The 21092-nt window shown below is 46.2% G+C and overlaps 12 protein-coding genes across 12 annotated transcripts; 1 reads left to right on the forward strand and 11 right to left on the reverse strand.

Annotated features, from left to right (window-relative positions):
• Positions 1 to 462: 462 nt before the first annotated feature.
• Positions 463 to 747, reverse strand: TbgDal_III1560 (hypothetical protein, conserved; the record flags this gene model as incomplete). Its single annotated transcript, XM_011773808.1, has 1 exon — positions 463 to 747. One exon carries the CDS (start codon positions 745 to 747, stop codon positions 463 to 465), a length of 285 nt encoding a protein of 94 aa, XP_011772110.1.
• Positions 748 to 1431: 684 nt separating this feature from the next.
• Positions 1432 to 2127, reverse strand: TbgDal_III1570 (hypothetical protein, conserved; the record flags this gene model as incomplete). Its single annotated transcript, XM_011773809.1, has 1 exon — positions 1432 to 2127. One exon carries the CDS (start codon positions 2125 to 2127, stop codon positions 1432 to 1434), a length of 696 nt encoding a protein of 231 aa, XP_011772111.1.
• A 494-nt stretch (positions 2128 to 2621) lies between these two features.
• On the forward strand, positions 2622 to 2921 carry TbgDal_III1580 (hypothetical protein, unlikely; the record flags this gene model as incomplete). The annotated part of the gene is made up of 1 exon (XM_011773810.1): positions 2622 to 2921. The coding sequence occupies one exon, from the start codon at positions 2622 to 2624 to the stop codon at positions 2919 to 2921; it is 300 nt and encodes a 99-aa protein (XP_011772112.1).
• A 139-nt stretch (positions 2922 to 3060) lies between these two features.
• Positions 3061 to 5112, reverse strand: TbgDal_III1590 (hypothetical protein, conserved; the record flags this gene model as incomplete). The annotated part of the gene is made up of 1 exon (XM_011773811.1): positions 3061 to 5112. One exon carries the CDS (start codon positions 5110 to 5112, stop codon positions 3061 to 3063), a length of 2052 nt encoding a protein of 683 aa, XP_011772113.1.
• Positions 5113 to 5588: 476 nt separating this feature from the next.
• On the reverse strand, positions 5589 to 6194 carry TbgDal_III1600 (mitotic spindle checkpoint component, putative; the record flags this gene model as incomplete). The annotated part of the gene is made up of 1 exon (XM_011773812.1): positions 5589 to 6194. One exon carries the CDS (start codon positions 6192 to 6194, stop codon positions 5589 to 5591), a length of 606 nt encoding a protein of 201 aa, XP_011772114.1.
• A 584-nt stretch (positions 6195 to 6778) lies between these two features.
• TbgDal_III1610 (chaperone protein DNAj, putative) lies at positions 6779 to 7546 on the reverse strand (the record flags this gene model as incomplete). The annotated part of the gene is made up of 1 exon (XM_011773813.1): positions 6779 to 7546. The coding sequence occupies one exon, from the start codon at positions 7544 to 7546 to the stop codon at positions 6779 to 6781; it is 768 nt and encodes a 255-aa protein (XP_011772115.1).
• A 544-nt stretch (positions 7547 to 8090) lies between these two features.
• Positions 8091 to 10784, reverse strand: TbgDal_III1620 (hypothetical protein, conserved; the record flags this gene model as incomplete). The annotated part of the gene is made up of 1 exon (XM_011773814.1): positions 8091 to 10784. One exon carries the CDS (start codon positions 10782 to 10784, stop codon positions 8091 to 8093), a length of 2694 nt encoding a protein of 897 aa, XP_011772116.1.
• A 627-nt stretch (positions 10785 to 11411) lies between these two features.
• On the reverse strand, positions 11412 to 11801 carry TbgDal_III1630 (U6 snRNA-associated Sm-like protein LSm8p; the record flags this gene model as incomplete). The annotated part of the gene is made up of 1 exon (XM_011773815.1): positions 11412 to 11801. One exon carries the CDS (start codon positions 11799 to 11801, stop codon positions 11412 to 11414), a length of 390 nt encoding a protein of 129 aa, XP_011772117.1.
• A 207-nt stretch (positions 11802 to 12008) lies between these two features.
• Positions 12009 to 12536, reverse strand: TbgDal_III1640 (hypothetical protein; the record flags this gene model as incomplete). Its single annotated transcript, XM_011773816.1, has 1 exon — positions 12009 to 12536. One exon carries the CDS (start codon positions 12534 to 12536, stop codon positions 12009 to 12011), a length of 528 nt encoding a protein of 175 aa, XP_011772118.1.
• Positions 12537 to 13326: 790 nt separating this feature from the next.
• Positions 13327 to 14373, reverse strand: TbgDal_III1650 (pyruvate dehydrogenase E1 beta subunit, putative; the record flags this gene model as incomplete). Its single annotated transcript, XM_011773817.1, has 1 exon — positions 13327 to 14373. One exon carries the CDS (start codon positions 14371 to 14373, stop codon positions 13327 to 13329), a length of 1047 nt encoding a protein of 348 aa, XP_011772119.1.
• A 539-nt stretch (positions 14374 to 14912) lies between these two features.
• TbgDal_III1660 (hypothetical protein, conserved) lies at positions 14913 to 19294 on the reverse strand (the record flags this gene model as incomplete). The annotated part of the gene is given in 2 exon segments (XM_011773818.1): positions 14913 to 15362; positions 15362 to 19294. Coding segments are annotated over 2 exon segments (4383 nt in total).
• A 722-nt stretch (positions 19295 to 20016) lies between these two features.
• Positions 20017 to 20997, reverse strand: TbgDal_III1670 (hypothetical protein, conserved; the record flags this gene model as incomplete). The annotated part of the gene is made up of 1 exon (XM_011773819.1): positions 20017 to 20997. The coding sequence occupies one exon, from the start codon at positions 20995 to 20997 to the stop codon at positions 20017 to 20019; it is 981 nt and encodes a 326-aa protein (XP_011772121.1).
• Between the last annotated feature and the right edge of the window lie 95 nt (positions 20998 to 21092).

Below are 21092 nucleotides of genomic sequence, written 5' to 3' on the forward strand. Positions count from 1 at the left end.
CACGAGGTAACAAAAAATTTCAAAAAATAGCTTGTTGCGAAGACTACTAATACTTCCCACAATGGAATTTAAAAAAAAAAAAACGTCACTTGTCGATTTATTTATTTTTCCCCTTCAACCCACTACCCACTCCTTGCGTTCGTGTGAAGACTCCACTCATCATCCCTCTCCATTTCATTTCATTGCATATATATATATTGATGTATTGATGTACTTATTTATCACTTCCTCTCGTTCATGCGTTAATACACGCACAAGCACGGAAAAGTAAGGGATGTCGAGTACATGAAAAAAGACATCCAAAGGAGAAACTTCTTCCGTTGGCGCACGTGACTCCCTTCTATTTGTTTTCACTTTCTCACAGAACCTTCACATATCTAATGCACACAGACACACGCACATATATATATATATATATCTTTTATATCACTTAATTCCACTGTGCAACATTTCGCAGAGTCCCTACCAGAATTTCCACCAGAATTTAGTCTTATCCACATTGCGGTGTTTTTCCATACACGTCATGTACCCACGCAATTCCTTCTGACAAAACATCAACGAAGTCTTTGCTGTAATCCTATCCGTAGGTTCCTTCATTACCGCATGCTCCTCGAAACAAGTAAAGAACTGATTTGTCTCCTCCGTACATTCCTTCACTGTGGTGGGGAAGTATTGCGGTAAGCGTAAAATAAGTGTGTCACCAGTTGCACCTTCAGAAGTACTGCCACGATCCAAAACGTCAGCCATCACTAGCCGCTGAGTTTCAGCCGTCGATATCCACCGGTAAGTCACGATTGTTCCCCTCTCCTCCTAAATTTTAATAACAATAATAATAATTATTATTATTATTATTACACCAATATACACCTTTCCTTCTTGTATGTTCACAAATCACCTCAGCCTTTATGAGCTTTACTACTGGTACCCCACTTTTCCTTCGTTTTTTTTGTTTTGTTTCTCTTCGTTTTCAACAAATGAGTCTCTCAAATCCCTTCAACCGCTGTCAGTCCGCCGCGTCCTGCGGTGAAAGAACAAGAGATCAATAAACAAATAATCGATAAATGATGGCAGACGGAAACAACCACGTAAATAAATAAATAAATATATGTATAGTTTTCTAATTTGTTTCTTCCTTGCACCTATTCGTTGTAATTATATGCACAAAAAGATGTGATAAGAAAAGGAAACAAAGCAAAAAGAAAAAATTTGTCACAACGCGTGGCAGCACGACAGAAACAGAATGGGTTCATATTTCTTTCGGATAAAAAAAAAACAGAAATTAGTGTGACGAAACCAACTGTGATTCACAAACGGTAGACGCTCCCCCTCCTCCCCCAATAAACACACACACACACACACCTCAACGTAAGTGAAGTAACACAAGAACAAAAACATCCCCCCATAACAAAACAAAACAAAAACGACAATACCTCACGTCGCCCGTCCGCCAAAAGCTGCGGTACCATCGGGTTTTATCACCACCTTCACTTTATCATTCACCTGCACCGAGTCGTTCACACCAATTATACCATCGCACTCAACAAATGCTGCCATTTTGTACATTCCTTTCAGCGTGAGTTTCTCCACCGTGTAGGTGTAATTACTTGGCATAACAACCTCAGACCAAATATCTTTTTCATTCGGGGACTCATCATCATCAGGCATGATGTGCAGCACATCAACAGGCATACCACAGCAAAGAAACTTCTGCTGTAATTCCGGCAGCGAATCACCAGGAATGTTTACCTCCTTTCCCGCATCACTACTATGCTCAGGATATACAAAACACGCCATATCATCATCATCGAAACCACTGAACAGCAACCGCACGCGTTCGGCGCGAGCCTCAGCAAAATCATGCCCGTGACCAGCTGTTACTTCTTTTTTACGGCCGGTTCCCACTTCTGTGAGTTTGATATTAAATGAAGCAGCATTTTGTCCCTTTTGCGACCGCGTGTTGGCGAGGACGCGATAATAACGCTTGTCCACCTTCAGAATCATTCCGGCTCGCACCCTATCGGCAAAGACGCCCCGCTGGGCGCACAAAAGTGGCGATGCCGGTCGCGCCATGTGGCCATAATTATTGAGAACCGCTAACGAAGGCCTTCCAAAGAGGGAGCGAAGCATCGAAAAACTAATGAATGTTTTGTGCTGGGTGAAACTGAAGTAATGATTTCGTTCCGTTACCGTAGCTCCCTTTATGCTTCCTTTTTTTTTCTTTGTAATATCACTTGGCTTACGTTTCAGCAATACAAATCTTTGATACCTCTCCTCCTTCTCTCCCCGCTTCTCTATCAGTCAAAAGAAAAAGACTTAAGTTTCTGAGATCTGCGAGCGCGTAGAAATGAAGTGACGGCAAAAGGCTCCTTCCCCTGATGTTGTGAGCGTTGTCCTGGGGAAGCACCTTTTTTAGAGAAATTTTTTTGTTTAGTTTCGAGTGTTAGAGAGGAAGATACAGCAAAGAGGAAAAATAAAAAGAAAGAAAGAAAGAGGGGAGGAGAAAGCAACGGTACAGGAAACAGGACCACCAATTAAGCAAAAGGAGAATTGAAGGATGTGAAACTGAAAACAGACACGTGACGCTTCCCAACAGAGGAGATGATAAAGGGACAAGCCGCTACATGTTCCACTCCCACAACAACTGGAGAAGCTGTATTGCACTACAGCAGTTGTTATTATTCATACATTACATCAAAAATTCGAGTAAAGTTACACAAACAACGGCAGCGCAGCGCAGCACAGCGATGAGAAGAAGAAAGGAGAGAAGAGGAATTTTGTCACAAAGCGAGTGTAGAGCTCACATGGACGCGGAAAACAGAACAATACGCAGCGGGTGTTTCTCCCTTTTATTTGATTTTTGTTTTGTGTTGCATTTCTTCCTGATTTCCGCGTTTCGTCACACACTATACCCTTCCTCTTAATTGAGTACTCCAAGCCCCTCCTCTCTCCACATCACACCTGACTTCCGTCACCCCAACTTCCCTCACACACACACAAAAATACAAAAGTCCCATCAAATCCCAAAGACATTTCCTCCCTTTTTTTTTGTTGTTGTTGTCATTACTTAACCAACTCAGGGAGAACTGGCAGTGGGCCTTCATGACTCACACGCTTCCGCACCAGTCTTCGAATGGACCGTGGGCCCTTTCCGCCATAATCGCATGTAAAACTGACAAAATCTAAAGTAATGCCGTTAAGTTCGAAAGTTTTCTTGTGCCGCGTCCTCGAAAGAAACGAGTGCTCCGTCAGCAAGGCGAACCTTCGAGGCATGGACTCCCACATGGCGTGCTTAATAACGCCCTCAACGGGGTCAATCATCTGCACTGGATTTGTGCAAACCTGCCAGTTCACACTTCCATCCTCTATCGTGCTCTTTACCTGAGAGCTACGTTTAACTTCAAAGTAATGATCTACATATTGTGCGCGAACAAGCGTTGCAGGATTGAGGCGAAGACGGTCTTGCATACGGACGGTCAAATATGAATGAATCGCGACATAACGCGACCGTCGAGCAACCTCTAGCATTTCCCCACGAAGCTTCTTGGCGACCACCTTAGCCACTGCCTGGTCATCTTCCGGAATAACAGCATCTTTTACGCTACCGTGGAGACAACCTATTGAAGAGAGTACAACATGTGTCAAGCCGTTGCGATCGTCATATGCGGTGATACTTTTGACGCGAAACATGGAACACATCGGGAGGAGCCATTCCCGATCGTACGGGTGCATGGAGATATCACATATTTCCACCGCATCGGTGACGTCGTGGATTTCAAACAGAACGGCGCTATCCGGTGCTGCGAACGCCTCTTCATCCAACCAGTTAACATTTGGTCGTACCATTGTAAAGCATGGAAACATATACCAATCACCGTCAGGTATGCTTCGTAAGTATCGAAGCTCCTCTTGTGGTAATTCCTTCACACCATAAAACAATGGAGGGCGAGCCGTGTGCGGCGGTGCGGAAGGCGATACCCTGTGCAGGACCAGCAGCAACACAGAGGCGGTATATTCCCACTTCTTCATTCCCTCCGCATCCCCAATACGAAAATAACTGTAAATCTCTTGCGCTACGGATAATTGTGGGGGATCCACCAAAAATGTTCGCGCAATATCGATGGGCTCCATTGTGAGAAGGCGAATGACTAAAAGCACGGGACTGGAAAAGTTTGGGTACAGCGACCCGTACAACATATTCAGCACATCCTGGAAAACAATGACGGCACCAACCTTCAGACCAAGGTTCTTTGCTATCTCACGCTGCAATGAAAGTTTGTCCCGCTTTTTGACAGAGGAAATTGCGCCCTCCATAAGAGTTTTCAATAGCAGACCACACTCTTCATACTCGTGAAACACCTCTACGGCGATATGCCACTGAAATCCTACCGGATACGGACAGCGCGCATATGCGGACTCGGTTATGTGATCCAATTCCTCAACTGAGAGCTCTTCACCGGCGAATTGATCATCTTTTTCGAGATCACCTGCTTTGTCCATCACAAGCATGAGATTCTTATACTCGTTGATTTCCTCAATCACCGGTCGCTTTTTAACCTCCTGTGTCGAAAGGATAACTTGCTTTAATATTTTCCCATCCTGAGCATGCACGACATCGCCACGTATCTTAAACTTAGAGGCATTCAGCGCGACCTTATCAGGGGAAACCAATCCGAGTGCAAATGGAATGGAAATTGAAACATGTTGATCCATTTCTATACGCCGGACGCACTTAAGTAATACTGTTTGTTTTTGTGACGCCCTCTTGTCACCCCTTACGCCATCCCCAGTCCAAAAACCTTGAAAGTAAGTGGGTAGCAGCCCCCCTTGTGAGTCCAAACATTCCGCAGTAAAGACGGTTGGTTTTGCCTTAAAACCCGGCAATGAGAGCTGAATGACATCACCCTCAAGAATAGGAACGCTACAACGGAACTGAAGCCCAATTCCTACTTCCACACGGGGGATGGGAGGTGAAATGGTAAGAACCGTATCCACCACTTCTGCATCTGCTGTTTCTATTGCTTCATTGGTATTCAGTATCCCAACCGGCTGGAATTTGCCTAGACGAGCAAACACATCAACAACTGCCTTCTTTTTACCTTTACCCTTAGCCATCTCACCCTTTTGGTTTCCTCCTGTGTTCCTTTCTCCTCAAATATGATGATGTGACTAAAAATATCCCCTATGCTTATCCCGCACTCTAACTTTGTATGTTCTTGTTTAAAATGGTTTCAGCTGTTGTTCCCTTCCCTTCTCCCCAGCGCCCACAACCGAATCGGTTTATTGGCTCATAATTAAGAGGGAAAGTATGCAACACCAGCGTAATTAAAGAATAAGGATGAAAAGGATGGATGATCACTTGGACGACATGCCGCAAATAAATAAAAAAAGGTAAAACAAACACGAAAACCTACGAAAAAAAAAACCTTACAACTAACTCTCACGCATTCATCAGCGCTATTTTCTTCAGTCTTTTTTTTTTAATGATTTCAGAATTTCCTCAACAGGGAAGAAAGGAAGCTGAAAACATTTCATGCAGCACATGTACTCGTGTATGCCTTTACACGATATGAAGTAATGTCACAAATCTTCTATGAACTCTCTCTATAAGCCACGGATGCACTTACGCTATGAAAACTTGTCGAGAATGAACGCAATGTAACCTCGCTACTCCCCATAATTAGCCGCGGGTCGCTAAGCTCCCACGAACCGGTTGGAAGCTCCGTGTCGGGATCCGCATAAACCAGCATATCAAAGTAGCATGGACGGTGCAGTAAAGGAAGATACGAAACTGATGATGTTACTTGACGCAGCACCGCTTGAATCTCCTTCCGAAGCGTTTCATCGGATTTGGAATTAACACCTTCTACCGCCTCCAGTCCCTGAGTTGCGATGTCAAACACCCACCGCTCGACAACATCGCCTTTTGTCTCTGCATCAACTAAAACTAAAACAAGCTTTCTAAGTTTATCTTGTGAGACCCACTTTATCACCTGCTGGAGAACTTCTGCAAGATACGAATTAAGCTCTTCATCAACAGATACCATCAGTTGCACACCATATCGGGTGACCTGCTGAAAACTATCACTAGGGTACACGCCGCGTTGATAAAGTACGCAATAAATAGCAAACCCCAGGAATTCTGTAATAGTAGAGACACTGCTCCTAAAAGTAATGGTTTGTAACTTCTCTGCCATTTCTTGCGAGATGCAGCACCAATAAACTAGTTTTGGTGTATTTCACTGCGTTTGGTGGAGTGAATGTGTTTTGAATATGCGGATTCCCTCTCCCACGATGTATCCTTCCTTTTTTGTTTTGGTTTTCGTTTTGTGTGTTTGCGTGTTTCGGCCACCGCGGTAAGCAACCGCAGTTAGAAAAAATAATTTAAACTGGTAACCCCAGAAATAACAGCAAAGAGAAGCAAATACACATCACATAAACTCCACACACACCAGAGGGTTAAATAAAGCAGAAAAAAAAAAAAGGAGATTGCGTTTGTGCGTCAATGATTATCAACACCGCAACTCGTTTTGAAGGATACGCTAACGCTTTTGTTTATTTTAACGAAGCAAAAATAATTTTTAAAAAGGAAAAAGAAAAAAAATGAGCCAGTGATCGTTTTTCTTTTTTTTCTTTTTTGATACAATCAGTGTAGCATATCTTCAACTAATACTCTGCACCCGTCGCTCATATCATTGTCACACAAGACCCCAGTGACTTGGGTGGGTGGAAAATTACAACGAATAAAACGAAACAACTAAAATACAACGTCGTTAGGTTTTTAAACACCCTTTGGGACCGCTTCGTTAATGTTCCCAAGACAGTCTTTCGCCTTCTCAAGGATATTCCGCACGTAAGTCCACTCCAAAACACTGCGGCGAAACCCCTGAAAGTCCTCCGCATCCCATTGCGCCTTGGTTGCTTCGTAGCACTCCATGTGGCGTTCCTCCAGATGAGCAATGAGAATGACGAGCCTGTCTCGGTACTCATTTGTTTCCTCAGGAGAAAACACGTACTCATTGGCTGCCATCATTTCAGCAAGAAACTCCTCTGGCAGGCTCATGTTCTCACCGGCATCCTGAAGCCGTTTGTTATCCTCCACATTACGGCCATCATCGTCACTCATGAGCATTTCCTCCTCCAACGGATCCAGAGGACGTCCCTTTACAGCTTCAGCACGACTCAAGCGAGAAAGGTATTTGCAACGGCGGAATGGATCACGCAATGTTTCATATGACAAATTGGCATACATCGAATCATCAACATTCGCCACATCAGTTGTTGTCGATGTCGTTACCGATCCCACCACGCCGCCAGGCGGTTCCGTTGAGTTGTTGGCATCTTGCACGTTAACCAAATCGGGATGAACACGACGCTGCAGTTTGTGGTAACTTCGCTGAACATCTGCAGCATCCAAATCGGGGGATTTCGGCAGTGACAAGTACGCAAAGAAGTTTCCCCTTCCAACGGTGCCAGCGGTGTGTAGATTTCGCGTCATCCCGTTAGCAAACCCCAGCCACGCGCTGGTTGCTAAGAAACGACGGTTCATCCCCACCACCACCACCACCCTTTGTTGTTTACTGCACCTGTTCCAATACTATGTTTCCTTTAGTGAGGCAGATACATAAAGACGAAGAAGAGGGAAAGTGCAGACGCCATGTGGTAGAATCACAGTCAGGTTGATTTTTGTGCTATTGATTTAAAGGAAAGCCCAAAGTAGAAGAAGAGGGGGCAGGCGGATGAGCTTCCATGGGAACGAGGAGAACCTTAATCATACACGGCAAGTTTTACGTACCGGAGCGCTTAAGACGAGACAAAAGCACGAACGGAACAGGGGAAGAGGGATAATAAAAGTGTAATACGTGAGAAGGAAAGAGGAATCGACTCTGTGCAATTCCACACTCCTCATTAAGGAGTTCTCAAGTGACTCGCAGAACGGAGTATATAAATAATGATTATACATGAAGATTACGACGAGCAACAACAAGAGACCTTAGGCACCAAGAGAGAGAGAGAGAGAAAAATCGAGTAAGACAGGAGGAAGAAAAGAAAATGAAAACACGATGCGAAAAAAAAAGATCCCAGAGTGACCGTCACACAGGGGTTGTGTTCGAGCGAAAGTAAGATCCTACCTCCTGTGCGTTCAGCCTCAGTATCCCTTCAATATCAACGAAATTGTTAAGAGCACTTTCTTCACTCATGCCTGAGAGTCTCATTGCCTCCTGTAACCTCTCATAGTACAACGAGGCCGCCTGCAGCTTTGAAAATCGCTTAGGCAGCGCATCGCCCAGATCACCAAGCTCTTTTACCGCTGCATCACATTCCTCCTTAAAATACTCCAATCTACATCGCACAAAAGGCAAATACAACATGAGGTCCAGTAGTGCTGTGCTCAGCGTTAAAACCGGCTGCTTTGTTGCAGAAGCAGCGGCTGCCTCGCGCCCCACATGACGTGACTCGGACCGCGTGGGTGAAACTCTCCTTCCGGACCGGCGATCACTTCTGGAACGCCCTGCACTAGGGGAGCGGTGGTTCCGTTTACTTTCCGTAACACTTGCAGTGCATTTATCGTCCATTTCGGAGGTAGGCTTCGGGAGAGTTTCTACAGTTCTAGATAGATACGCATTAGCAAATGCATCGGTAAGATTTTGAAGTGAAATGTTTTTTAACCCGCTATCAAAATCAAGCATATTCATTAGGCGCCTGGTCGTATTGCGATCTGGTAGTCCAAACTCCACATTTGTTGCGGCCATAATGATTTGAGTCCGCTGGGAAGCCGAAGCGGTAGCAATACCCTGAAGAAGCGCGCCAGATCCTGCAGGAAGTCGAGCCGCATCACCCAATGCTCTCTTCTCTTTCCGTGAAGTTTTCTTTCCACGTTGGTGCTCCGGAGGTGGGAACGAATCCGCCATACCTGCCATGAGGTGGGACTCTATGGCACTTAATTCTGAAGGAAGCAAAAGTACCATCATGGCGTTGCAGAGGAACTCCTGGCGGTCTCTTGTGACAACTATGCTTGTACTGGTCTCATCTCCCTCCCATGGCTCAGGTATGGTGCAATCCTTGCACTGCTGAATTTCACAAAGAAGTTGACTGTGGTCGAATGCCACAGCGGAACTACCCACCGACCCCTTTTTCTGACTCGCAGTTAGGAAGTTCGAGGCCTTGTCCAGTAGATTTTTCATATTTTCTAAGCGGTGAGGATTCGGTAAACAGGAAGGTTTCCCCCAGATTCTCTTTTCTACCTTATCCTCACGGTGAAGAAGGGCATCGTACATGACACTATGGTCAGTGTCACCTGGTAACTGGGGTGGGAGATTTGGCAATTGGATACGGTCCAACGAGACAACTGGAGCCGGCGCCGCTTGTTTTACCGCCCATTTCCCTGTTGTGTCAGGCGCCTGCTGCTTCGCTACCGAAGCCCTTCTCCGCATTAGCGCATTGCGAGGGGACACGTTCGTTTGTTCGACATTGCCTGCATTTTGAGAGGTTTCCTGTTGCTTAGACATCGCTCCGAGTTTCTCAGCGCAGAGAGGCATCCCCTTACCTGACATGGCCCAGACCAGGTGGAACCGTTTGTGGGTCTCAACCACCTCTTCTCGTTTCATTTCGTTTTCCCTGGCCTCGCGCATTTCGCGCAGCGCCTTTTGTTTCCCTAGACGGTGCACACTTTTCCCGAGGTATAACTCACAAGCAGAAGGTCTGAACGCCCTCCTTGGCACCACCTTTGGGTCATCCGCTCGTTGCCGAGCAGGTGTAAAAGTTTTAAAGAACGCTAAGGTCTTTAACACGGGTTCCTTACCTATAGTAACTGAAAAGAACCTTGGATCTGTGTGAGCCACCGTTGGTAGCCCCTGTGTACGCCCGTCTTGCAGAAGCGATAATTGCAAGCTCCTTCGCTGAATACTGCTGTCTGTCGATCGTCTTTGGAGCGGGGCTGATGAAGCCAGTATGTTTCCAAGCTCACACATGCTACCAAGCTCCCTATCTTTTTGGACTAACTGACTCACAACAGTGTTTCGCTCCTCCATTTGTACTAGTCGCCGATCAAGCAGTTCCAGTTGAGGTTGCTCACGAATGAGATAGGGTCGATAGCCCAGTTCATCACAGAGTGGATTGCCGCGTAAATCCAATTCACGGAGGTCGCGTAGTCGCTTAAGTTGTGTGGATACAGCAACCAAGTTAGATAAACGGTTGTAAGCCAACAGCAAAACCCTCAAATGACGCAAACGGGGAATATCTCCGTCAATCGTCCGTATCATGTTGTGCGACAGAAACAGACTCCGCAGAAGGTGACAACCCCGTGGCCTACACCATAATGTTTCTACTCCGTCATCAACGGCAGCATCATTCTCAGCTCTAGAGTTGCCGTTAGCAGTTCGCTTGGGAGGTAAAAGAAATGAAACCTCGCTTATCCGGTTGTTGGATAAGACAAGTGTATCTAGATTTTCCAGATATTGAACGTTCGTATGAAGACGCGTGATATTTTTTCTGCACAGTTCCAACTCCTTTGTATTTCGGTATTCCGAGCGTGGGATCTTGAGGGCAATGATGGGGTCAATGCAGTGATCCTGTTGCTCCGTTGGGTCTACGAACGCGGGAAACTTCTCCAGCTCGGACGACTCCTCATCTTCACTGTTTGAAGCCTCTCCACTCGTTTCTACTCTCGAGCTGCCTTTGTTCGCAGCCCTCGAAAAGGATATCGCACGACTTGCAATACGATTCATTCGTTCCTTATTTTTGGAACGCAGGAGATCCGGATATGACCTATTTGCGGTTGTGTACATCGTTAGCGTGGCCTTCTGCCTCAATCAATATTATAAAACAACACAGTGGACAAACGCCACGGCGAAAACAATAAAATATATATATATATATATAACACAGAGACGTGCAAACACACGCGCCTGTGTCTACGTTGTTCGATGCGCAAACCCTATTTTCGAACTCTACGTTTTCTTCTATCTACTTCGAACTAAAGGGTTAAGGGTGACTTGGAATACTACTATGAATAAACGTGAGATGAGTAATGCATGCAGAAGTTCAAAGATGAAAATAGAAGAAAGAGTCGTAGTTTTACCTCAATACACTCACAAAAACAAACGTCACAAACCTACAAGAAAAGTTTATTCCCGATGTAACTAAGCTCAAGAACAACAGTAACCAACAAAAAGAGGAATGTGTCACATCTTTAATGGATATAGGGTATTATCAACAAACCAAAATGAGAGCAGTCACATGCGCTATATTCCTTCTGATGCAAGCTAATAATCACCGCGCGGACATGTAATTGGCTACAAAAAAAAAAAGAAAGCAGAGAACATGAACCTAACCAGCGTTGTGATTCCCACCAACTCGAGCAGCGATAACCGATGAATTAGTGCAACGTCATCAGAACTCACAATTATCTCCCGCTATCCACCTTTAACTGAAGCTGTTGCTGAGCGCGCCACACGTTCCACTACCGGTAAGTTACGACCCCTCCAAAGTTTCCTGCTCAACTTTGCCTCCTCCACCGTATTAACAGAAGCAACACACACCACATCACTGCCACGAATCATCAACACACCTAAGGAATGTTCCCGCATCTCGCCACCAGGGGGAGTCGCACCATTTGTACCGTTACGATTATTTTTAATATCATTTGGGTCATTTGAGTCCTCCGCCTCATCATCAAAAACACGCTCTGCACATGATGTTAACACGAGATTCATGAGTTGATCCGCTGCATGAAGAACACCGACGAGATACCGCCCATCCACAGTAACAACGGAGACGCGGCGCCTGAGATATTGGGAAAGCATTCGAAGTAAATGCGCGTATAACTAACTAGTTATATATTTAAATGCGAACGCTTGTGTCGAAAGCTCCAACCGATTTGAATGACCACAAAGGAAGAAAACTTGGGCCAATCTTAGGTTTGTAACGCATAAATAGAAACAAAAAAAAAGAGAAAACAGAACGGCAGAGTACGTTACATAATCGAACGGTGCGCAGGAAGTATCCTGCTGCTACCGACTTTCACGGAAACTATGCATAGAAAACACACAAAAAGAGAGATTACGGCGATAACTATTATATGGACGGAGAAAGGCAATCACAAGTGTGGGGACAAAAAAAAGAACCAAAAAAAGGGAAAACATCCCAGCGGGACAAAGTGATGGGAAAGCAACGGTTTGATGGGAAAAAAAAACGAAAAAAGATAAATATACCCGCCGCACTTCATTCCCACCCGAATAAAAGGAAAAAATCATGCACGCGGAGCACCAGCTCAGGAAGGTTGGGAAACGCACATACGCTTGTTCACACGGAGCAAATGGAACCAATGCCCTCAATTCGCTCCGCTTGGACATATGAACAGGAGAGGAGGGAAACGGAAGAGGAAAGAGGAAAGAAGAGGAAGGGGAGCGAAAAAAGATAAAAATAAAAATGATAAAAATAAATAAAAAGAGGACGGTATGGAAGAATACGGGACCATAAAGCGCATATTTATGCATTCGGCTACAAGAAAAATAGATGAAACACACACACACACACATATATATATATATATATATATGTATACCCGGATGGAGTGCTGCATATGCATTTACCGAACGCAGATATTGCCGAAACGCAATTCGTTTTTCTCTTTTCTTCTCCCCTCCACTTTTGATTTCTCTCTTTCCTTTTACTTTCTTGCTCCGTCTGCTTCATTACCCCTCTGCACGTACACCACACCAATCCGCATCTTAGCCACTGGATATTTTTTAAAAAACCGTGCTGTTGAACACCAATGTAAATTTTTAAAAAGTTCTACTCCTTCCTCCTTTTTTTACGCGGCATTCTGACTTTACCGTATATTCACGCAAGTATCCACTCTCTTATGCCCACGCCAACGTTTTCCTTAGACAACAATAAGAATAACTAGAAACGTTTTTTCACCCTTTCGTTACACACTTATTCTCCTTTTACCCACTCCTTGCTTCTCAGTTCTTTTTCTTCTTGTTTTTTTTGTTTCAAATTCGTCCTCGTGATCGCGTTCATTAAAAATCCGCTCCTCTTTTGTTACTAACTTACGTGACGCACAACAAACAAAAAACTAACAAAAATAGAAAAAAACATGAACGTGCATATATATATATATACTTTACCGACAGCGTACATACTCTCTCCAACATATAAAATGCACCAACATCCAGTTTCAGCGGTATTTGAACGTTAGTCCAACTCAATCTCAAGACAAAATCCCCGCACCATAACACAAACACACACGTACACACGCGCCCTTTTTCTCTATTTCTGTCAAGAAGCAGAGAAAAAGTCGCTCAGTCGGTGCGACGGGTTTATTTAGCTCAGAATGCGACGTGCCACGTCGAGAACATCAGAGACTTGCGGTTGTGATGCAACTTCCAAATTTTTCGAGTATGGTGTTGGGCAGTCGGCACATGAAACGCGCTCCATCGGGGCGTCAAGATAATCGAAGGCCTCGCTCTCCATTACAATGGCGCATATCTCCGCACCAATATTGCAAATAGGGAAGGATTCATCAACAGTCATCGCACGACCAGTTTTCTTCACGGATTGAATGATCGTTGCGCGATCCAGAGGACGAAGGGAACGAAGGTTAATCACTTCAGCCTCAATACCGCTCTTGGCAAGTTGCTCCGCTGCTTTAAGGCAAAGAGAAACACCACGCGAGAAACCAATCATTGTGATATCCTTACCAGGTCGCTCAATTTTAGCCTTTCCAAAAGGAATGACAAAGTCTTCTCCCATCGCCTCATCACTTACTTTGAATGTCTCACCGTACATAAGCTCATGTTCAAGCATAACGACGGGATTGTCATCGCGAATTGCAGCTTTCAGCATTCCACGAGCGTCTTCGCTGCTGTATGGGGAGAATACCTTCAGTCCAGGAATTGAGGCATACCAAGCAGCAAAACACTGAGAATGTTGAGCCCCAACACCGGCTGATGCGCCGTTGGGACCACGGAACACAATAGGACACTTAAGTTGGCCTGCTGACATGTACAATCCCTTACCAGCGGAGTTCACAATTTGGTCAATGGCTTGCATGGCGAAGTTCATCGTCATGAATTCACACACGGGTCTCATGCCATTCATGGCGGCACCCACAGCCATACCCGCGAAACCATGTTCCGTAATGGGTGTGTCAATAACACGAGATGTTCCATACTTATCAACAAGTCCTCTTGTCACCTTGTAGGCTCCTTGATACTGTCCGACCTCTTCACCCAACACAAAAACAGTTTTGTCTCGACTCAGCTCCTCATCGATTGCACTGTTTAGTGCGTCACGAACAGTCAAACTCGTCACTGTCCGAGAACCAAGTGCAGCAGATGAAGCTGAGAAAGTAGTAGCAAAACGGCGCATTTTAAATAATGTTCTTTCTTCTTCTTTTTTTTTTCCGTTACCTTTGGGTTTCCTGTTTTAGGATAATTCTACAACCTTCAGGTATCTTTTTATCTTTGATTTCTTTCGTTGACGGGCTAGACACTCTCGAATATTTGTAGTTTGTTTGGTTGTGTAGGTGCAACGAGAGCGATTAGTAAGTTAGAAGAAGAAGTTTGAAGATAAAAATTCAAAACAGTTCAAAACTGTTTGTTTCTCATATTCGGACAAGGAACAAACTTCTCCGCAATATTTCCCTCCCCCCTCCTTCATTCGAACCGAATTGTTGGTTAAGTGGCACAACGATAGAAACCAAAATAAAAGCTATTTAAACACTCCTTTAGTACCTCTCCCGTTCCTTGAAGTAGCACAAACGCAGAGCGTTGTCCCCATTACCCACAGCACGAACTGTGGGGTACATGGTACTTACGGGGGCAGCAGCGTGTTCAAATGCACACTTCGTGTAAACAAGGTAATGTTTGAGGAAGTACAAAAAAGAAAAAGCTGCTCAAACAATAAGCTCATTGGCCTCTGTCACGTTTTCTCCATCTTCGGTACCTGCGGTTATGTCCATGATGCTCATCATCCTGTTCATCTCGATCAAAATCCCATTCCCAATGCCGATCACGGTCGCGGTTAGCATCACGATCCCGCTCACGGCCACGGCTGACCTCACGATCACGGTCATAATCGCGAACCGCCCCACGGTCATTGTCACGCTCACGAGAACGATCCCGGTCGCGGGCCCGGTCTCCACCACGCCGACGCAAACGACCATGCCGGTGGTCGTGATTGGTATCAGCCTCATGATCGTTCTCACGATCTCGTTTTCGCTTAGATGAACCCGTAGTACGACCATCAACACCTGCTGAACCTTGCGTCTCGGTTCGTGCTGCCACGGACGTTTTGGGGTCTGGTGAAACCATGAACAACTGCTCAGCACTCACCGCAGGCCCTGTCATCCTCTCTAGAAGTGGACATTCCACAGATGTAACAGATTGACAGGATGAGTGCTATCCGTTGACAGAATTATCCCGAGCGTTTGCTGACGTTTCTTCACAGCGTCCAGGAACAGCTCCTTGTTTCGCCTGACGAGCCCAATAACACGCCGCATGTGAAAAGTTAGAGTGTAAGCCTTCCAATCACCGAGAGAAGTATTCTCACCGAGAAACCGAGCAACGTTCCGCGTCGTATCCATAATAAGTGTCTGGAGAAGTGCGGCAGCATCCTTTCCTGAAGCAGGAAGCACATCATGGATCCAGTTGTTTTGAGTACCCTCGGTTCTTGCAGGCACGTTCGCCTCTGCAGTCGTTGGTGGTTGCTTTTGCTGATCCCCATGAGGAGGGACAGCACGACAGGGATTCAACCTATAGGGCAAAACAATTTCATCCACCAAAACGCCCAGGAATGCCGCGAGGGCAGTGCACTCCATTTTCGTGGCGTGTAAAACTTTTGCGTTCGCCTGCAAAACGATACGACGCACGGCATTCAATAGTGCACGAGATTCAAGATTACCAGCGCATGATATCAGCCACTTCTTCACTGCAATTCCGGTCAGCACGGCATCTGCTACAGAAGTTCGCGCGCGCATTACAAACACAGTGATCACTGCATCCATATAGGGTTTTACAACCGCATTCAGCAGCTTGTCGTCACCTGAAGCAGGGGCTTCAGAGCCCTTATTGATTGCACTACCCGTTACTGCAATTGGGGCTTCTCCTTGTGCACCCGTAGTTGGGGAAACTGTCGATTCTTCCCCCACCTTCAAAGTGGCGCTCGAAGTATCAGTAGTCGTGTTAGCAACCTCCCTTTTCTCTTCTACCTTTGAGTCAGTGGGAACGGGCCCCGCCTGCTGCTGGACGTCTGCCGGTGCGTTGTTAGCTGCCCTTTGGCGAAGCGCATCGAAATCGTGTTTGACAGATGCCGATATACCCGTGTCCAATTTCTCCTGTGTTGCTATGTCTTTCTCTTTCGTTGTGGGTTGTTCTAGCATGGCGCGGCATGCTAAAAGCGTTTTCGTTGGAATACTCTTCATATAATTTCGGTTGCACAACCTCAATAAATTCATTGCACACACGTTCGCACGTGAGTCAATATCCTCTAACTCCATACTGCACAAGTAATCACACCAAGCATGAGGAATATGTGGCTTAACTTCCTCATCGTACGCCACGTTGCCCTGTAAGAGGACTGCTAGTGCGAGCCGTGGCAAAACTGGTCCTTCTCGAGCCACATTAGCCCTAGAGAGTAGTTTTTCCACGATGGCTTTTTGTACTTGCTGACGTCTTGACACATCCCAGTATGTTACTGTATTGCATAGACGCATCACACCCATGAAAAAAGCCGTCATCGCATCGACGACAACACACCCCGCACCAGTTGGCCCAAGAAGACGCGCTTCGCCCACACCTCGCAACCGCGCCATCACCAACTCTCCAATGTGTGCAACAATTTCAACGAAGAGCCGCCGGACCACATCAGCCTCCTTCTCCTTCTCTCCTCCGCTTTTTGACATTTTGTCATCACCATCCCTCTCCTTCTTTACTGATCCCGGGGTCATAAGAATGTTGTGGAAGAACTGCAGGGCATCGTTTTTCGCATTTAAAGCGAGCCGCTGTGGTTGACGGCTATAGTATCCACGCGGCAACTCCTCCAGATACGCGACCTCAGCACAGCGCGGGTACCGCAGGGCACAAGCCACGTGCTCAGCGTCTTTTGCAGTACTGTGATCCACTCCAATAGCCCTTAGCGGAGGAAGAAAGAAGGCGACGAGCCCGTACTGGTGTCGCTGCCTTATGAGACGATGAAGACACGACATCATGGGCAGACCAGGCGCAAAAAAACGGCGAGCAGCCAATCGAACATGCTGAATCGTCGTTTTTTCAAAGAGTGGTGAGTCACTTGCCACAAACCCTAAGAACATGAGCCACTCGCTCACAGCTACACTACAGCTTCCAGTTCCACTTGTAATTATGGATTCCTCGAGGGCGGCTGCAAAAAGTCTTTCAACAAATTGCGAAGTATTGACGGCATGATCAGCGACACAGCTATCTTTTCCAGCCGCTGTGGAGTTCAGAACCGACTTCACATCTTCGCACAAACTTGCCAAAGAGCTTTCAATGAAGTTGGCGACAGCAAAGAATTTAGGGAAAAACATGAAGGCCACATCATCCGCATCGAGAGTTGCCTCACTAAACGCTGTAGAACGTGATGCACTAGACATGCCCCGATCGGTAATGATGGCCTCAAAGTCACACCTATCCGCTTCAGCCCCTGTCGCACACAATGACTTAATCAGATGCTGCAATGTCGCAAGAGGCCTGTGAACAAGAAGTACACGCAACGCTCTCTTGTGTATATCGCTTGGCACACTTGTCTTATCAAGAGCAGAGGAAATGATGCCATTTAGTGCCTTGCTACATGCTTCAACAAGGGTTAACGGTGTCCCTCTGCTTACCATGGCATTCGATGATGACAGCAGAGGCGTCGCGACTGCTCTGCTATGCCACGAGAGAAACGCTCTCATAGCGGTATGCTCCCTAAAACCCTTCGTAATGTTCGCGTTATCCCTACATTCTTCGCTGTCAGTGGGTTGCACCCGTTCTCGTGCGGCATGAAATGTGCGGGACGCAATGTCTGCAAGTAACACGGGCCACGGTGTAAACTCGTCAAGCTGTTCAAGAAGAACAAACACTCGTTGAACTTCCTGCTGTAAACCTCTGAGCAAACCACGGGCTTCTGCTGCAGGGAGCATACCCTCAGTTTTGGGACACTCGGTGCCCTTGCTGTCCTTATCCCCATCGATACATTTATGTGCGCTGACCCCGTGAGAATCACCACCAGCAGAACCTTCACTCTTGAGGGCGTTAAAGCACGTAAGCATGGAATGGAGAAAATCTCCGCACACGGGAAGCCACCTCCCAAGGGATTGCACCATGGCACCGGCCATTGAAGAGGTTGCGACAACAACATAACCGTTGCCCTCGTTGTTGTTAAGATCTTTTGTAGATTTCCTGGCGGAAGTCTCAACATACAACTTCCTGAGCACTTTGGCCACATTGGAAACGAAGGAGCGCACCTCGAAGTCCTTCACAGCATCACCGGTTTCTCCCTCGGCTCCCGATACTGCGTGTGTCCCGCACGACCGCAGCATCGTCTCTTCCAATTCCAAAAGCTCCACATGAAACAGCTCCCACATTCGCTGTACGAACTTCGGTAACAATTGTATCTGTTCAACAAAAGTTATTTTTAAATGATTTTGGAGATAGTGACCGAGAGCTCCAAGCAAGTCATCTTGACTCAAGGCGTCCTCACCTGAAGAAGAGGCACAAATCCAATGGTTAACGTGCGTGAAGGCAATTCCTTCAAGAAGGCAGTCCACGAGGGCACTGAACCGGTTTGCTGTTTCATCGCCGCCAGCGGCATCGAAGTGTGTCTTCCACTCAAGAAAAATAACGTCAAGCACGATATGGAGGGCCTTTTGATGAAGGGCAATTGTTTCTCTCCTACTCACAGCGACTACGGAAGCCTGCTTTTCCGGACTCCCTTCAACCTTCTCCTTCTCACACTTCCCCTGCGCTTCAGTGAAGGCAGACAGTAGTTGATTGCGTGCTTCCACAAGTTTTTTGTGCCATGCCAATGTCATTGCTGATTTCCACCCCTCAGCATTACGCTTGGCACGTGGGGATGTTGTCGTATCCACAACAACCCGTGCCCTTGCTTTCACTTCATCTTTACAAGACTGAATCACACCCTCTACATATGGGTTTGAGAGTGCACTTTTTAGTTCGACTGTCAGGGTTCGATGAGTCCACCAAAACTCAAAGAGAGGTCGCTCCTCCGGTTGCTTTTCTTCCGCTTTGGACTGAGTCCCCTTTCCCTTTTGTCGCTTTTCCCGCTTCATACAATTCAATAATGCCTTCGTACTCTGCAGAAACCGTCTACGTCCTTACTCACCTCTGGTGTAGGCGTGAGTCAGAACGACAACGAGGAAAAAATAGAAAACGCAAACGGATATTCCACGAGAAAGTTGAGAGAACACACAAATTCACTCACATATATACTACATATAGTAAGCAAAAAGATATGCGAAGTATCATCCTTTCAGATACCCTCCTGTGAGAACATGTAGTCGCAACATGAATCAAATGTAAGATGTAGAACTGCAAATAAATACCCGAGAAACATGAAAATAAATTTAATTAATCCTCCTCCCGCAGTTCGCCTCGCTTTTATCCCTCTAAAAAAAGCTCACTTGAGTCCCTATATCGGCGATGTGAATCAGACGATATCGAACCTCTGACAAACTCAAAGGATGAACGAATGAATCAGGTGAAAAACCGATTTGTTGCGCCACATTAATTTTTGTTGTTGAAGGAACATGAAATTACAAACTATTTTCACACGTGTTGCCTCCGCTTCCAATGTTTCCCTGTTTATGTGCCGTGCTTCCCTGCTATTCGTCCCATTACTTCTCCATTCATCAAAGGACCCCCCCCTCCTCTACAACATCATACCCACTCCTTCCGTCCCCCAGAAACATGTTAGAACAAAGGAGTGCGTACAAGGCATAGTAAAACGCAATTTCACTGTATTCCCTTTGAAGTAGAAAAGCCCACTATAACGTCACCGGGTGTGCTGTGGCTCCTGCGACCGCTGCAAAGCCATTGAACGACGAACATGAAAAGTATGCTCACCGCGACCCTGCTGCCGCACCTCAAAGTATTGCGGATACCTCTCAAAGAATTGCATTGCCTTCAACCCGGGTTTTCCCATGCATCGGACGCGCACCTCCTCCGGAATGCCCAGTTCTGTAAAGGGAGACCATTCGTTAGGGATGTACTGAAGCACGGTGTTTAAACGTTGCTGCTTTTCTGAAAGTGGGTCATGTTGAAGAACGCGAGCATTGATATCATCCGGTTTCAAGGGACTCGACGCTGGTGCCTCAGGAGATGAGGGAGAAGACGACGACCTTACACCTGCAGCATAAGTAGAGGCGGAAATATGAGAAGTGTTTTCGAGCACCATCGGCCTCGCATTCGCCGGTACCAAATGCGGTGGTGAGCAAAAGATCGTACGGTTGCGCAACGCCCCCTGCTGATACAAAGCAAAGTTTCGTGGATACTGCAACAGAAGCTGCTCAAGTGGAACCTTGTTCTTCACCAGCGTTTTCTTGCTGTCAGCCGACAGTGCACGGAAGAGTGATCCGATTGGTACGGGCCTGCTCAACAGTGCTTGAACCTCCTCCAGCAGGTTATTTACAGCCTCCTCCTGTTCCGTCGACTTTGCAGAAGCGGAGTTGGTAGGTTTGGTTCCAACTGAGGCACCACCTTCAAAACTATGTTGTTCGCAGTGCTGATGTAAATCTGTATTAGTGCCCCCACCAACTGCAGAATGTAAGCGGCATCGTGTGGAAAATGTGGGGGTAACAAACGCCGGAGAAGTGATCATATCTCCTCCAATAATGCGGTGGGAGCCCATAATAAAACTGTAGTTACGCGTACTCCCAGTCCCGCAACTGCCATGTGATGCGAGACGAGTGTTTAAATGGCCTGGGAGAAAAGCCAGTTGTCTCCAATACAGTGAACCATGCGTGGTTGTTCGCATATGTAAGTATTTCCCAACTTTTTAAGTTAAAAAAAAAAAGTACAAATAAATGCACGAAAACAAAGTTCACCGGACCTTGAGAGCAGTAATATGGC

This window comes from Trypanosoma brucei, chromosome 3 (genome assembly GCF_000210295.1).
Source record: "Trypanosoma brucei gambiense DAL972 chromosome 3, complete sequence".
NCBI lineage: Eukaryota > Euglenozoa > Kinetoplastea > Trypanosomatida > Trypanosomatidae > Trypanosoma > Trypanosoma brucei.